Genomic DNA, 14,995 nt, shown 5'->3' on the forward strand with positions numbered 1-14,995 from the left:
GACACGCACACAGAGAGAAAAAAAAAAAAGATTAGGTGAAAACGCTTTCCTGTCACGTATATCACAAGAACTGGGAAATATTTGTCTGGCTATTATGGCTATGGCTATGGCAATATGTTTTGCTTCGCATCTGTTGTCACAATTGTGAAAAAAGAAACAACAACAACAATAAAACACCACCACCATCTCACACACACACACACACACACACACACACACACACAAAGGCGAGGGGTGGGGTGAGGTGGGTGAAGGGAAACACGCCGAACAAAAATAATACATGGAGTTTTCTTTTGACATGGGCTCCGTTGGATGAAGGACTGGTGTGGCTGTCAGTGAACGGGAAAGACAGCTGATGGTCTGATGATTTCCACAACGTCACTTCCGCTTTCTGTAAGTATCGTATCTCTGTGGAACACAGTGTACTTTGTGGTTTTCGGTTGTTTTTTGTGTTGTTGTTGGTTTTTTTGGGGTTGTTTTTGTTTTTGTTTTTCATTTTTATTTCATTTTATTTCATCTTTATTGTGGTTTGTTTTTTGTTTGTTTGTTTGTTTGTTGTTGTTAGATTTTTTTTTTTTTTTTTTTTTTTTTTTTTTTTTTTTTTTTTTTTTTTTAGATACAAGGGGTGGGGAGGTTCGTTGTGTGTTATTTCTTATATTGATATCATTGACATTGTTATTATTATTATTATTATTATTATTATTATTATTATTATTATTATCATTATTATTTTCATTATCATTATTGTTTTTGTTGTTATCATCATTGCTATTATTTTCATTTTAATTATTGTTATCGTCATCATCATCATTGTTATTATCATTAGTAGTACTCGTAGTAGTATATTATTATTATTATTGTTATCATCATCATCATTGTTGTTGTTGTTGGTGGTGGTGGTGTTATCATCATTGCTATTATTTTCATTGTAATTATTGATATCGTCATTATCATCATCATCATCATCATCGTTGTTGTTGTTGGTGGTGGTGTTAGTATCATTATTATTATCATCATCATCATTGTTGTTGTTGTTGTTGTTACGACGGGCTGCCTACCTGGGTAGAGCCGACATGTAAGCGCTCATCATTCGTTTCCGGTTTCATTCACTCAGTCTTCGATCAAACGCACGCATACACAACTGTATTAGAATAAGATTTTTTGCAGAGTTTTGTCCAGGACAACCCTTTTGTTCCCGTGGGTTCTTTAACGTCCGCTAAGTGCACGCTACACGCGGGAGCTTGGATTGTCATCTCATCCGAATGACCAGCGTCCAGACCACCACTCAAGATCTAGAACAGGGGGAGATAATACGGACGAGTAAGGGAAAACTATCCGGTGGACTCAAATTCTCTCACTTCCATGGTGGTTTTCAGTTTCAGTCTCTCACTGAGGAGTCATTGGGCGCCTTCGGGCAAATCCATATACGCTACACCGCATCTGCTAAGCAAATGCGTAACCAGCAGCATAACCCTGCGCGCTTAGTCAGACCTTGAGTGCGTGTGTGTTTATTTGTGTACCTATCAGGGTGTGGGGTGGTGGTGGGGGGTGGGGGTGGGGGGTTCGACAGAATTGTGCCAGAGGACAACGCATTCGTTGCCATGGGTTCTTTTTCAGTGCGCCAGGTGCGTGCGGCACGCCGGACCTCGGTTTTATCATCTCATCCGAATGACTTGACGCTAAGTTCGATTTTCCATTCCCTCCCTCCCCCTTTCCCTCCCTCTCTTTCCCTTTCTCTCTCTCTCTCTCTCTCTCTCTCTCTCTCTCTCTCTCCCTCCCTCTCTCTCCCTTCCCCCTCTCTCTCTCTCACTCTCCCCATTCTCTCTACCTCTCTCTCCCTTTCTCTCTCTCTCTCCCCTCTCTCTGTGCCCCCCCCCCTCCCCCCGCGCCCCCCCCTTCTCTTCCTCTCTCTCCCTCCCTCCCCCTCTCTCTCTCTCCATCCCCCTCTCTCTCCCTCCCCCCGTTCTCTTCCTCTCTCTCCCTCCCTCCCCCCGTTCTCTTCCTCTCTCTCCCTCCCTCCCCCCGTTCTCTTCCTCTCTCTCCCTCCCTCCCCCCGCTCTCTCTCTCTCCCCCGTTCTCTTCCTCTCTCTCCCTCCCCCTGTTCTCTTCCTCTCTCTCTCTCCCTCCCCCCGTTCTCTTCCTCTCTCTCCCTCCCCCTGTTCTGTTCCTCTCTCTCTCCCTCCCCCCGTTCTCTTCCTCTCTCTCCCTCCCTCCCCCCTCTCTCTCTCACCCTCCCTCCTCTCTCCCTTTCTCCCTCTGTCCCTGTCTCCCCCCCCCTCTCTCTCTCTCCCTCTCTCCCTTTCTCTCCTCTCTCCCTTTCTCCCTCTGTCTGTCTCCCCCCTCTCTCCCTCTCTCCCTTTCTCTCCTCTCTCCCTTTCTCCCTCTGTCTCTGTCTCCCCCCTCTCTCCCTCTCTCCCTTTCTCTCCTCTCTCGTGGGGTAGGGGTTGTGGCAGGGGGAGGGGTAAAAGTGTGTGTATGTGTGGAGGGTGAATAGGGAGAGACAACGCTAGGGAAAATGGATACGTTATAAACGCCAACATCAAACAGCTATAACAACTATAACAAATGTCCTTTCGGACTACGCAGCAAACCTTCTGCAACAACAAATAACATATTAGAATCGTTAATAACACATTCAAAAGAATTTTTGGTGAAGTCTGGCAAAAAAAAACATTTTAGATTCTGACATTCGAATATATACAATACAATACATAGCTTTGCCTAGTGGTAGAGTTGTGACAAGTAATGTTTGTATGCCCTACCTGGTTGAGGGAGGGCGGAAGTAATCAATTAAGTGTGTGTCTGTGTGTGTGTGTGTGTGTGTGTGTGTGTGAATAGAATAGAATAGAATAGATTTTATTGTCATGAAACCGGAAGGTTTATAAGACACAATTGCAATGGTAAATGAATGTGTGTGTGTGTGTGTGTGTGTGTGACTGTTCAAACAGCAAGCAGGCATGCCATCAGTCCATCCGACCCCAAACGACCACACCAAACCGCCGCCCGAAGAGAAAGTCTGGAACGAAATGGCTCCGCACAACTCCGATCATACCCCTTCCACAATCCGACTCGTTCTTCAAGGACGTGTCTTCGACGTTCCCGAGAACACGTGCAAAAGAATCCCTTTGCTGAAACGCGTTCTGTTCAGAGAGCAGACCGATGACGTCAAAGACGCACAGGTCATCGATAAAAGTGACGCCATCGTAGTTGAAGACGTCACCTGTTTGGATGACTGTTCCCATCCACGAAGCTTCTCTGTCAAGAAGAAGACTGGCAGTAATAACACAAAGACAGAAACACCGCGTTCGAAAGATGCCACGGAAAAAGTCGAGTTGGTTCCTCACGAAAGCGCAACAATCACACCGAAAGAATACGACCCCCTACCTATTGACCCCATCTTCAGAGGATCTGGAAATCCTGAAACGACTCTCCACTTTCAGCGGAGCGCCTCAGTTTTCGAAGCCATCTTGGACTTCGCGAGCACCGGAGATCTGCACGTGCCAGGTCACGTGTGCCCCAAACTCTTCGCGCGTGACCTTGGCTTCTGGGGGCTGGACGTGGCCGACCTTGACTCCTGCTGCTACCCCAAGGTCGTCAGCTTCCTGGAGGAGCAGAAAACGGTGCTGAGGTATCACCGGCACTTCGCCCTGTTGGGGGTGGGGGAGGAGTGTGAGGGTGGTGGTGGGGGTGGGTGGAGACGGGTGCAGCACTGTCTGTGGCTCGTGCTGACCAATCCCTGGACCTCGCTGCTGGCCAAGGTAATGTGTGATCGCCATCACATCACCATCATCATGTATTGCATCAACAAGATGAAGCATGATGAACATCATCGCCATCATCATCGTCGTCGTCATCGTCGTTATTACCACCATCATCATCATTTTCATTATCGAAACAACAATGAGGGCAATTTCTGGTTACAGTTTGCAATAAGAAACTGAGAAAAGGATTTGGGAATTTTGGTGGATAAAAATCTTAACTTTTGAACAGCACATTAATGCTACAGTGGAGAAAAAAATAGGCAAATAGAATAGCAGGCACAATCACCCATTTTATCCAGTTTAAGATAAAGATGTCATGCTACCGTTGTTCAAATCACTAGTAAGACCAACACTGGAATATGGTAATGTCGTATGGTCCCCCTACCTTAAAAAAAAAATACATTGATTTGATTGAATATGTACGAAGAAGATTTACCAAGCAAATTATAGGGATAGGTAGTATGTCCTACGAAGAGACACTGACTAGTTTGAAACTCCCAAGCCTGGAATATCGCAGGGTAAGGGGTGATATACTTCAGACATAAAATTCTTCATGGAAATTTCGACAAGAGCACAACACAAAATCTTTTCACTCTAAAGGACAGTAATCATACCAGGGGACACCCACTAAAACTAATGAAGACATTCACCAAATGAAACCTTTTTTCACACTTTTCTGCTAACAGGGTTGTTAACTTCTGGAATAATCCGCCCAGTAACATTGTCACTGCAGAAACACTTAACAATTTTCAGAATTTGCTAGCAAAACACTGGAAGGATTATGGCTTCCAAGTAGATTTCTCCATAGGAAGCTAGCCATAACATTAGTAATTACGCACTCAGTTAAAACAGAAAAAAAAAGTCTTAATGATCAGGCAAAAGGCTGATAAAGCCTAAAAGCGGTGACATGTGATATGATATGATATGATAATACATCATCACCGTCGTTGTCATCATCATCATCTTCTTTATCATCAGGTCTTAGCGGGTATACTCACTATACCGACTGTCCCTGTGTTACCAAAAGTGTCCACAAATATTGTCTCAATGTTTGCGCAGGTGACTGTGTTATCATATGTTTGTGTATCCACTTCCCTCTGTGTTGTTAACACAGGTTGTCATATTTGTGTTGTGAAACGTGGCTGTGTTCCTTCCGTATTTGGGTTTGCGCAGGTGCGCGTTTGTCCTGTTTATCTGCATGTTGTCACAGGGTTTGTTTGTTTTGTTTGTTTGTTTGTTTGTTTTGGGGGGGTTGTTTGTTTTTGTGTGTGTGTGTGTTTGTTTTTGTTTTGTTTGTTTTTTGTTTGCTTTTTGGGGTGTTTTTTTTGGTTTTTGTTGTTGTTTTTGTACACTGTGTTTACAACAGAAAATGTCACTTTCGTGAGTATTGTGTAATTCACACGTGTTGTCATCCATGTTGTCCGTCTGTCCTTTCATTATCATAGGTGCTGTCTGCACAGTCTCTCAGTCTATCCCTTTATCATGACCGACGTTATCTACTATTATTATTAATAACGTACATGTTGTACGTCTGTCCCTTTATTATCTCGTGTTGTCGTATCTATGTCTGCAGTATCACAGGTGTAATCAGAACACTGTCCGTCTAATCCTTCATTATCACAGACGTTGTCAAGCGCTATATAAATATTTGCACATTAAAAGAAGGAGGAGGAAGAGGAATAACATAACCTTTCCGCTGGGCCAATAGCAAAGCAATAGCTGTATGTCCTATGGTTTATCCACGGCATGAACAATTCATTACCGCTTAGGATTTTGCGAAGGACTGTGCAAGACTGCACTGGCTCTAAGTGCCGCAGCCTTGTGGGCTAGCTGGCCTTTGGGGACCATCCCAGCGCCGACTGTCCTAAAGCTGCCTTGGCCAAGAGAATGGGGATGTTAACTTGGGCAAGACACTCTCCATTCATAATCAAATTCCAGCCCAGATAATCAGGACAGCAATTGCCTCCTCTGATGTACTGATGGACATAGCCGGACACTACTATCACATACATCATCCTCATCATTATTGTCATTGTCATTATCATCATCATCATCATCACTGATGCTGGTTATTCCTGAAGTCTGAATATTCCTGTATTATCACATGTGTTTATTCAGGTTGTCTGTCTAACCCTTCATTATAAAAGACGTTTATTCATAATGTCGTCTCTCCCTGTATCATTACTGCCTTACATTTCGTCTGTCCGTCCCTGTGTCGTTTGTTTTTTACATCATACCTTCCTCAAATCAGAATTTCCTTGTGTTGCTCAGTTAATATTTTATTCAAATGGTTGCGAAAATGTCAGTACAACAAACAGTTAATCTGACAATAAATGGTTTCAGTCAGTCCATTTATATTTTCGGTATAACATGGTGTGCATCAATGCAGAAAAATGATGGTAACTACAACAGCTACAAGACGACGACAACGACGACGACAACAACAACAATAAGAATGATAAGAAGGAAAAGAATGACAATAATATTGCACAACTTTTACAAACCGTAATTATTTCAGAAGAAACTCACTACGCCCTCGTCTGCGCGCGCGCACACACACACACACACACACACAAACACACACACACACACATACATACACCCCTCCTCCTCCCCCCCCCCCCCCCCCCCCCCCGCCCCCCCAACTCTCTCTCTCTCCCCTCCTCCCCCCGTTCTCGTTCCCTGTATTGTGTCAAGTCTATATATATATATATAGAGAGAGAGAGACCAACAGACAGACATATGGATAAACACAGAGAGAGAGAGAGAGTAATGACAATGCGTACGCTGCACATTCTCTGTCGTCACAGGTGTATTTCGTCATTCTGTGCCTCATGATTGTGGCGTCATTCTTCGTCATGGCAGCCAGCACAACGTCCATATTCACACGCAGTCTGACACGCAGCGAGTGGATGGACTACCTTGGGGACGATTTCGATCAGTATTCCTCTTTAATCGATTTCTATGGTGAGACAACCATTGATAGGGATGATCACAGCAATGGTGGTGGTGGTGGTGGTGGTGTCATGGGTGGTGGTGTTGGGGTTGGGGGTGATATTATTCAGGATGGTTGAAATGGTGTTGCGGTGGGGTGATGGTATTTGGATTGGTGGCGTTAGTACTGGAGGGTAGTTAAGGTACTGGGGCCGGAGGGGGAGGGGGGGGGTAGTGTTATTGGTGGGTGTGGGGGGTAATGGTATTGGGGGTGGTTTTAGTAGCATTGGAGGGGAAGTAGTAGTAGTATTGTGGGTGTGGTAGTAGTATTGTGAGAGTGGTAAGTGAATGGGGGTGGCGGTAGTACTGTTTCGGGGGTATAGTATAAGGGGTGGGGGTTATGATGGTATTAAGCGCAGTGGCAGTGGCGATGCAGGGAGACTGAGTTCAGTTTAAGTTTCAAGTAAACGTCAAAGAGTGCAATCTTATTCACTTATACTTCTCCCTATCTGCTTAACCCTTTCACCGCCAAGCTCGCATTCAATGCACAGGCGTGGTAGAGGACCCATGTCATTGAAAGGTGACCATTCACTGGTCTGTTATCCATGAACCTACTGTTCTTAATGTTCGGTGGTAGGATAGGCCATATTTTCTATACATCGCAGGGGGAATCCCCAGTTATTCTTAGCCATTGTCTTTTCTGTGTTTATACCACAAGGGAATTTTGTACTCTAAATTAACTGGCGGTGAAAGGGTTAACAAAGCAAAAAAAAAAAAAAAAAAAGATTGGGGGTTGTGGGGGCAGATGCCTGACCTACCAAAACTAAACCGAGGTAAAATTAGTGAAGAAACTTAACACTTGTCCGGAGTAAATACATTTAGACACAATTAAGAGAAAAAAAGAAGAACGTGAACAATACAAATGGCAGAAATGAAACTCACACAAAATTACAAAGCTACCACTACCTCCGCTACTGGTGACTGTAATGATAGTTATAACAATGATAACAATAATATAGTGATGAATGTTACAACGATGATAATAATACGATGATGACGATGACGACGACGACAACAACAATAAAAATGATGATGATATCGACGACAAGAACAAGTAGAACGGCAGTGAACAATGACAAAGGCACCCGATGAAACAAACGATGATTTTTTTCCCCTCACTTATAGTACACGCTCCGTAAATGACTACGACAACGACAATGACAACAGCGATGATTTTTTTTTTCACTCTTAACGCTCCACAGATGACAACGACAATGACTACAAAGATTTTTTTTTTCACTCGTAACGCTCCACAGAGGACAACGACAATGACAACATCCATGATTTTTTCACTCTTAACTCTCCACAGATGACAATGACAACAGCGATGATTTTTTTCACTCATAACGCTCCACAGATGATAACGACAATGACAACAGCGATGATTTTTTCACTCGTAACGCTCCACAGATGACAACGACAATGACAACAGCGATGATTTTTTTCGCTCTTAACGCTCCACAGATGACAACGACAATGATAACAGCGATGATTTTTTCACTCGTAACCCTCCACAGATGACAACGACAATGACAACAGCGATGATTTTTTTCACTCTTAACGCTCCACAGATGACAACGACAATGACAACATCGATGGTTTTTTCACTCTTAACTCTCCACAGATGATAACGACAATGACAACAGCGATGATTTTTTCACTCGTAACCCTCCACAGATGACAACGACTATGACAACAGCGATGATTGTTTTCACTCTTAACGCTCCACAGATGATAACGACTATGACAACAGCGATGATTTTTTTCACTCTTAACGCTCCACAGATGATAACGACAATGACAACAGCGATGATTTTTTCACTCGTAACCCTCCACAGATGACAACGACAATGACAACAGCGATGATTATTTTCACTCTTAACGCTCCACAGAGGACAACGACAATGACAACATCCATGATTTTTTCACTCTTAACTCTCCACAGATGACAATGACAACAGCGATGATTTTTTTCACTCATAACGCTCCACAGATGATAACGACAATGACAACAGCGATGATTTTTTCACTCGTAACCCTCCACTGATGACAACGACTATGACAACAGCGATGATTTTTTTCACTCATAACGCTCCACAGATGATAACGACAATGACAACAGCGATGATTTTTTTCACTCATAACGCTCCACAGATGATAACGACAATGACAACAGTAATGATTTTTTCACTCTTAACTCTCCACAGATGACAATGACAACAGCGATGATTTTTTCACTCGTAACCCTCCACAGATGATAACGACAATGACAACAGCGATGATTTTTTTCACTCATAACGCTCCACAGATGATAACGACAATGACAACATCCATGATTTTTTCACTCTTAACTCTCCACAGATGACAATGACAACAGCGATGATTTTTTCACTCGTAACCCTCCACAGATGATAACGACAATGACAACAGCGATGATTTTTTTCACTCATAACGCTCCACAGATGATAACGACTATGACAACAGCGATGATTTTTTCGCTCTTAACGCTCCACAGATGACAACGACAATGACAACAGCGGTGATTTTTTTCACACGTAACCCTCCACTGATGACAACGACAATGACAACAGCGGTGATTTTTTTCACTCTTAACTCTCCACAGATGACAATGACAACAGCGATGATTTTTTCACTCGTAACGCTCCACAGATGATAACGACAATGACAACAGCGATGATTTTTTTCACTCTTAACGCTCTACAGATGACAACGACAATGACAACAGCGATGATTTTTTCACTCTTAACCCTCCACAGATGACAACGACAATGACAACAGCGATGATTTTTTCGCTCTTAACGCTCCACAGATGACAACGGCAATGACAACAGCGATGATTTTTTCACTCTTAACTCTCCACAGATGACAACGACTATGACAACAGCGATGATTTTTTTCACTCATAACGCTCCACAGATGATAACGACTATGACAACAGCGATGATTTTTTCGCTCTTAACGCTCCACAGATGACAACAACAATGACAACAGCGATGATTTTTTCACTCTTAACGCTCCACAGATGACAACGACTATGACAACAGCGATGATTTTTTTCACTCTTAACGCTCCACAGATGACAACGACAATGACAACAGCGATGATTTTTTCACTCTTAACGCTCCACAGATGACAACCACAATGACAACAGCGATGATTTTTTCACTCGTAACGCTCCACAGATGACAACGACAATGACAACAGCGATGATTTTTTCACTCGTAACGCTCCACTGATGACAACGACTATGACAACAGCGATGATTTTTTCGCTCTTAACGCTCCACAGATGACAATGACAACACCGATGATTTTTTCACTCGTAACGCTCCACTGATGACAACGACTATGACAACAGCGATGATTTTTTCGCTCTTAACGCTCCACAAATGACAACGACAATGACAACATCGATGATTTTTTTCACTCGTAACGGTCCACAGATGACAATGACAACAGCGATGATTTTTTTCACTCGTAACGCTCCACAGATGACAACGACAATGACAACAGCGATGATTTTTTCACTCTTAACGCTCCACAGATGACAACGACCATGACAACATCGATGGTTTTTTCACTCTTAACTCTCCACAGATGATAACGACAATGACAACAGCGATGATTTTTTCACTCTTAACGCTCCACAGATGACAACGACAATGACAACAGCGATGATTTTTTCACTCATAACGCTCCACAGATGACAATGACAACAGCGATTACTTTTTGACTCTTAATGCTCCACAGATGACAAATGATGATTTTTTTTTCACTCTGAACACTCCACAGATGACAACGACAATGACAATAATAATGATTTATTCACTCGCAACGCTACATATCTGACTAGGGTTCGTAAGGTTCCACAGATAACTTTCCGACAACGACAATGACAACAATAATATTGTGGGTTTTTTCACTCGTAATGCTCCACAGATGACAATGACAACATCGATGATTTTTTTCACTCTTAACTCTCCACAGATGACGACGACGACGATAACAACGACGACGACGACGCGTCCTCCACCCAGCCCTACTTCTCCTCTTCCACCACGCCGGTGACGCCCCAGTCCACCACCCCTCTCAGTTACCGCCCCCGGGCACTCGTGATGTGGGTGCAGTACCTCAGCTACACCTGCACCGCCTTCCTGACCCTGGACTTCCTCCTCCGGATGCTGGTGTGCCCCAGCCTGGCCAGGTTCCTGGTGGACGTCATCAACATCGCTGACGCCATTGCCATGGCCGCCACCTTCGCCAAGTACATCATCGACAACACGCAGCCCGAGGAGATGTACGGAGACTCCAGCACGGACGTCATCAACGTTCTGCAGGTGATGACTCAATTTAATTCAGTTCGAAATACTTTATTATCTGCGTCAACCCAAAACAGAAAATTTTCTTTAGGCTCACTTATTAAAATAAAATCAAATGCCCGTCAGCAAAAATCAAAGAAACTACTAACACACCCTTCACTTATCACCATGCACACATGAATTAATATGTAAAAAGAAAGTGGGTAAGATACTATTACATTATGATTCAGAGTGTAAAAAATGTGTGTTGCGTGTGTGTCCGTGCGTGTGCATGCATCGTTTTGTGCGTGCGCGCGCGCGCGCACGCGTGTGTGTGCCTGCGTGTTGAGCGAGAGTCCACCTTGTGCACGTATAAAAGAACCCCTGGTGGCAACAGAAGGATTGTTCCGGGCAAAAAGATTTTTGAAGAAAAATTCCATTTTGATAGGACAACAAATACGCTTCAAGGGGAGAAAGAAAAAAAAAGGTGATGGTGCTGCGTTGTAGCAATGCGCTTTACCTGGAAAGAGCCGCTTGAATTTCACACAATCTGTTGTGACAGAGTGATACAATACAATACAATACAGTGCAATACAATACAATACAATACAATACAATGCAATGCAATGCAATGCAATGCAATGCAGTATAATATAATGCGAAGATGTATCTGACCCCCTAACTTCTTAGTCTTAATGAAATCAAAATCAGTCTGGCTTGAACGTGAAGTACAGGGTTTGTTTGGTTGTTTTTTTAACAATTTGTATTTTTGTTTTGTTTGTTTGTTTTGTTTTGTTTTTATGATGTGGCGGATATTGCTGAACAAAAGTAATGCGATCCCAAGAGGGGAAAAAAATCTAATCTATAGAGGTGATTGATAACCTGACCAGTTAGCTCTGACTTGTATCAGTGATGTGATATTCATTCATTGACGAGCATACTCGTCAGCAGAAGTCAAAGGGTTAAAGTGTACTGCTGGAGAGTTTAGAGATGAGTGTTGATTTGTTGCTGTTTGTATAAAGAATACTGAAGTAAATGCCTGACTTTTTCTGCAGACACGTGAACATTTTGAAATTACATCCATTATTTGATAACAATAGTTTGTTGTCCTGACACTTATCATGAATTATTCGGTTTTGTTCGTTAGATCTGGCTATTTTGATAGGCCGTCCAGTTAGTTTACATTGCATAGCCTTTTCTTCTCTTTTTTTTCGGTTTTTTGCCGTTTGTTCTTTAAAGTAGATACTTCTGGTCTTTTCTTGTCTTTTCATATGGTTATGGCGCTACAAATAAATACTTCCGGTCTTATCTTTTCAGGTGTTTAGGGTGCTACGAATAAATATTTCTGATCTTATCTTTAAGTCGTTGATGGTGCTATAAAAAAAATACTTCAGGTCTTGTCTTGTCTTCCAGGTGTTCAGGGTGCTGCACATAAATACTTCTGGTCTTGTCTTTCAGTTGTTGAGGGTGCTAAAATAAATACTTCTGGTCTTGTCTTTCAGCTGTTGAGGGCACTACAAATGAATTCCTCTGGTCTTGTCTTTCAGCTGTTGAGGGCACTACAAATGAATTCCTCTGGTCTTGTCTTTCAGCTGTTGAGGGCACTACAAATGAATTCCTCTGGTCTTGTCTTTCAGTTGTTGAGGGTGCTGCACATAAATACGTCTGGTCTTGTCTTTCAGTTGTTGAGGGTGCTAAAATAAATACTTCTGGTCTTGTCTTTCAGCTGTTGAGGGCACTACAAATGAATACTTCTGGTCTTGTCTTTCAGCTGTTGAGGGCACTACAAATGAATACTTCTGGTCTTGTCTTTCGGTTGTTGAGGGTGCTAAAATAAATACTTCTGGTCTTGTCTTTCAGCTGTTGAGGGTGCTAAAATAAATACTTCTGGTCTTGTCTTTCGGTTGTTGAGGGCACTACAAATGAATTCCTCTGGTCTTGTCTTTCAGTTGTTGAGGGTGCTGCACATAAATACGTCTGGTCTTGTCTTTCAGTTGTTGAGGGTGCTAAAATAAATACTTCTGGTCTTGTCTTTCAGCTGTTGTGGGTGCTAAAATAAATACTTCTGGTCTTGTCTTTCAGTTGTTGAGGGTGCTAAAATAAATCCTCTGGTCTTGTCTTTCAGCTGTTGAGGGTGCTAAAATAAATACTTCTGGTCTTGTCTTTCAGCTGTTGAGGGTGCTAAAATAAATACTTCTGGTCTTGTCTTTCAGCTGTTGAGGGTGCTAAAATAAATACTTCTGGTCTTGTCTTTCAGCTGTTGAGGGTGCTAAAATAAATACTTTTGGTCTTCTTTCATCTGTTGAGGGTAATCATACAAATTATTTCTTCTGGTCTTGCCTTTCAGTTGCTGAGGTTGCTACAAATGAATACTTCTGGTCTGGTCTTGTCTTTCAGGTGTTTACGGTGCCACAAATAACTACTTCTGGTCTGGTCTTGTCTTTCAGCTGTTGAGGGTGCTACGCTTCCTGCGGCCCATGTCGCAGGTGACGGGGTTCAGGGTCATCTACTTCACCCTGAAGAGCTGCCTGACGGAGCTGCTGCTGCTCTTCGCCCTCCTGGCCTTCCTCGTCATGTTCTTCTCGGCGCTCCTCTTCTACCTTGGCGACAAGAAGGCCCTGAGCAGCATCCCCGTGGCCATGTGGTACGCCCTGGTCACCATCACCACCGTTGGCTACGGGGACGTGGTGCCTCAGTCCTTCGGCACCAAGGTGATCGGCTGCGTGTGCGCCATCTTGGGGGTGCTCTTTCTGGCCATGACCTTGCCTATCGTGGTCAACAACTTCTTCTCCTTGTACACCAACTGTTCCATTGTTCCGCCGTCGCTCGCCAAGCAGGAGAAGGAGAAGAGGAGGATGACGATGAAGGAGAAGAAGGAGAAGGCGGTTAAAACCTGTGGTGATGGTGGCGGTAGTGGAAGAGAAGAAGAGAAAAAATAGTCTTGTGGCTGGGAGGGGTGGGGGGGGAGGTATGTTTTTGACCTGGACGATGTGATCTAATTTTTTTTTTTTGTCACTGTTTCGTGTGTGTGTGTGTTTGTGTGTGTGTTAACTGGAATGTTTACGCGTGACTGAACTAAAGAAGAACTACAGAAAAAAAAAACAAAAAAAACCGCACACTTGATTGAAAAGAGGAAAGCCCTCTGATGGAGCACACTTCCGCATCGAAACATACACATCCGAACGCACAAACACCACACATGCACACACGCACACATTATGTGTATTTGTATTTCTTTTTATCACAACAGATTTCTCTGTGTGAAATTCGGGCTGCTCTCCCCAGGGAGAGCGCATCGCTTCACTACAGTGCCACTCTTCTTTTTTTCCTGCGTACAGTTTTATTTGTTTTTTCTATCGAAGTGGCTTTTTCTAAAGAGCTTTGCCAAGCACAACCCTTTTGTTGCCGTGGGATCTTTTACGTGCGCTAAGTGCATGCTGCATACGGGGCCTCGGTTTATCGTCTCATCCGAATGACTAGCGTCCAGAACACCACTCAAGGTCGAGTGGAGGCGGAGAAATTATCGGCAGCTGAGCCGTGATTCGAACCAGCGCGCTCAGATTCTCTCGCTTCCTAGGCGGACGCGTTACCTCTAGGCCATTACACCAACACTCCCTCGCTTACACACACACACACACACACACACACACACACACACACACACACACACCACAACACTATTGAGCACCATTTTTCTGATGACACATAAATAACCGTCTTTAGTATATATGTATATATATATATATATATATATATATATATATATATTAAAATACATTTTTTAAAAAGATTAGATACTTACGCATGCATCTGTTGGAGTGGCAGATATGATGCATTCAATATCTGTACGTGCGTGTACATGTGTGTGTCTGTGTGTGTGTGAAACGGCGCTAAATAAATGCGTGTTATTCTTCTTCTTGCT

At 43.3% G+C, this 14,995-nt stretch overlaps 1 protein-coding gene across 1 annotated transcript; it reads left to right on the top strand.

Moving 5' to 3' along the window:
- The first annotated feature begins 324 nt into the window (after positions 1-324).
- On the top strand, positions 325-14,012 carry LOC143287153 (voltage-gated potassium channel KCNC1-like). Its single transcript, XM_076595098.1, has 5 exons — positions 325-393; positions 2,949-3,758; positions 6,572-6,728; positions 10,763-11,112; positions 13,521-14,012. The coding sequence occupies exons 1-5, from the start codon at positions 364-366 to the stop codon at positions 14,010-14,012; spliced, it is 1,839 nt and encodes a 612-aa protein (XP_076451213.1). The 5' UTR covers positions 325-363.
- Positions 14,013-14,995: the final 983 nt, after the last annotated feature.

This window comes from Babylonia areolata, chromosome 11, assembly GCF_041734735.1.
Source record: "Babylonia areolata isolate BAREFJ2019XMU chromosome 11, ASM4173473v1, whole genome shotgun sequence".
NCBI classification, from domain to species: Eukaryota; Metazoa; Mollusca; class Gastropoda; order Neogastropoda; family Buccinidae; genus Babylonia; species Babylonia areolata.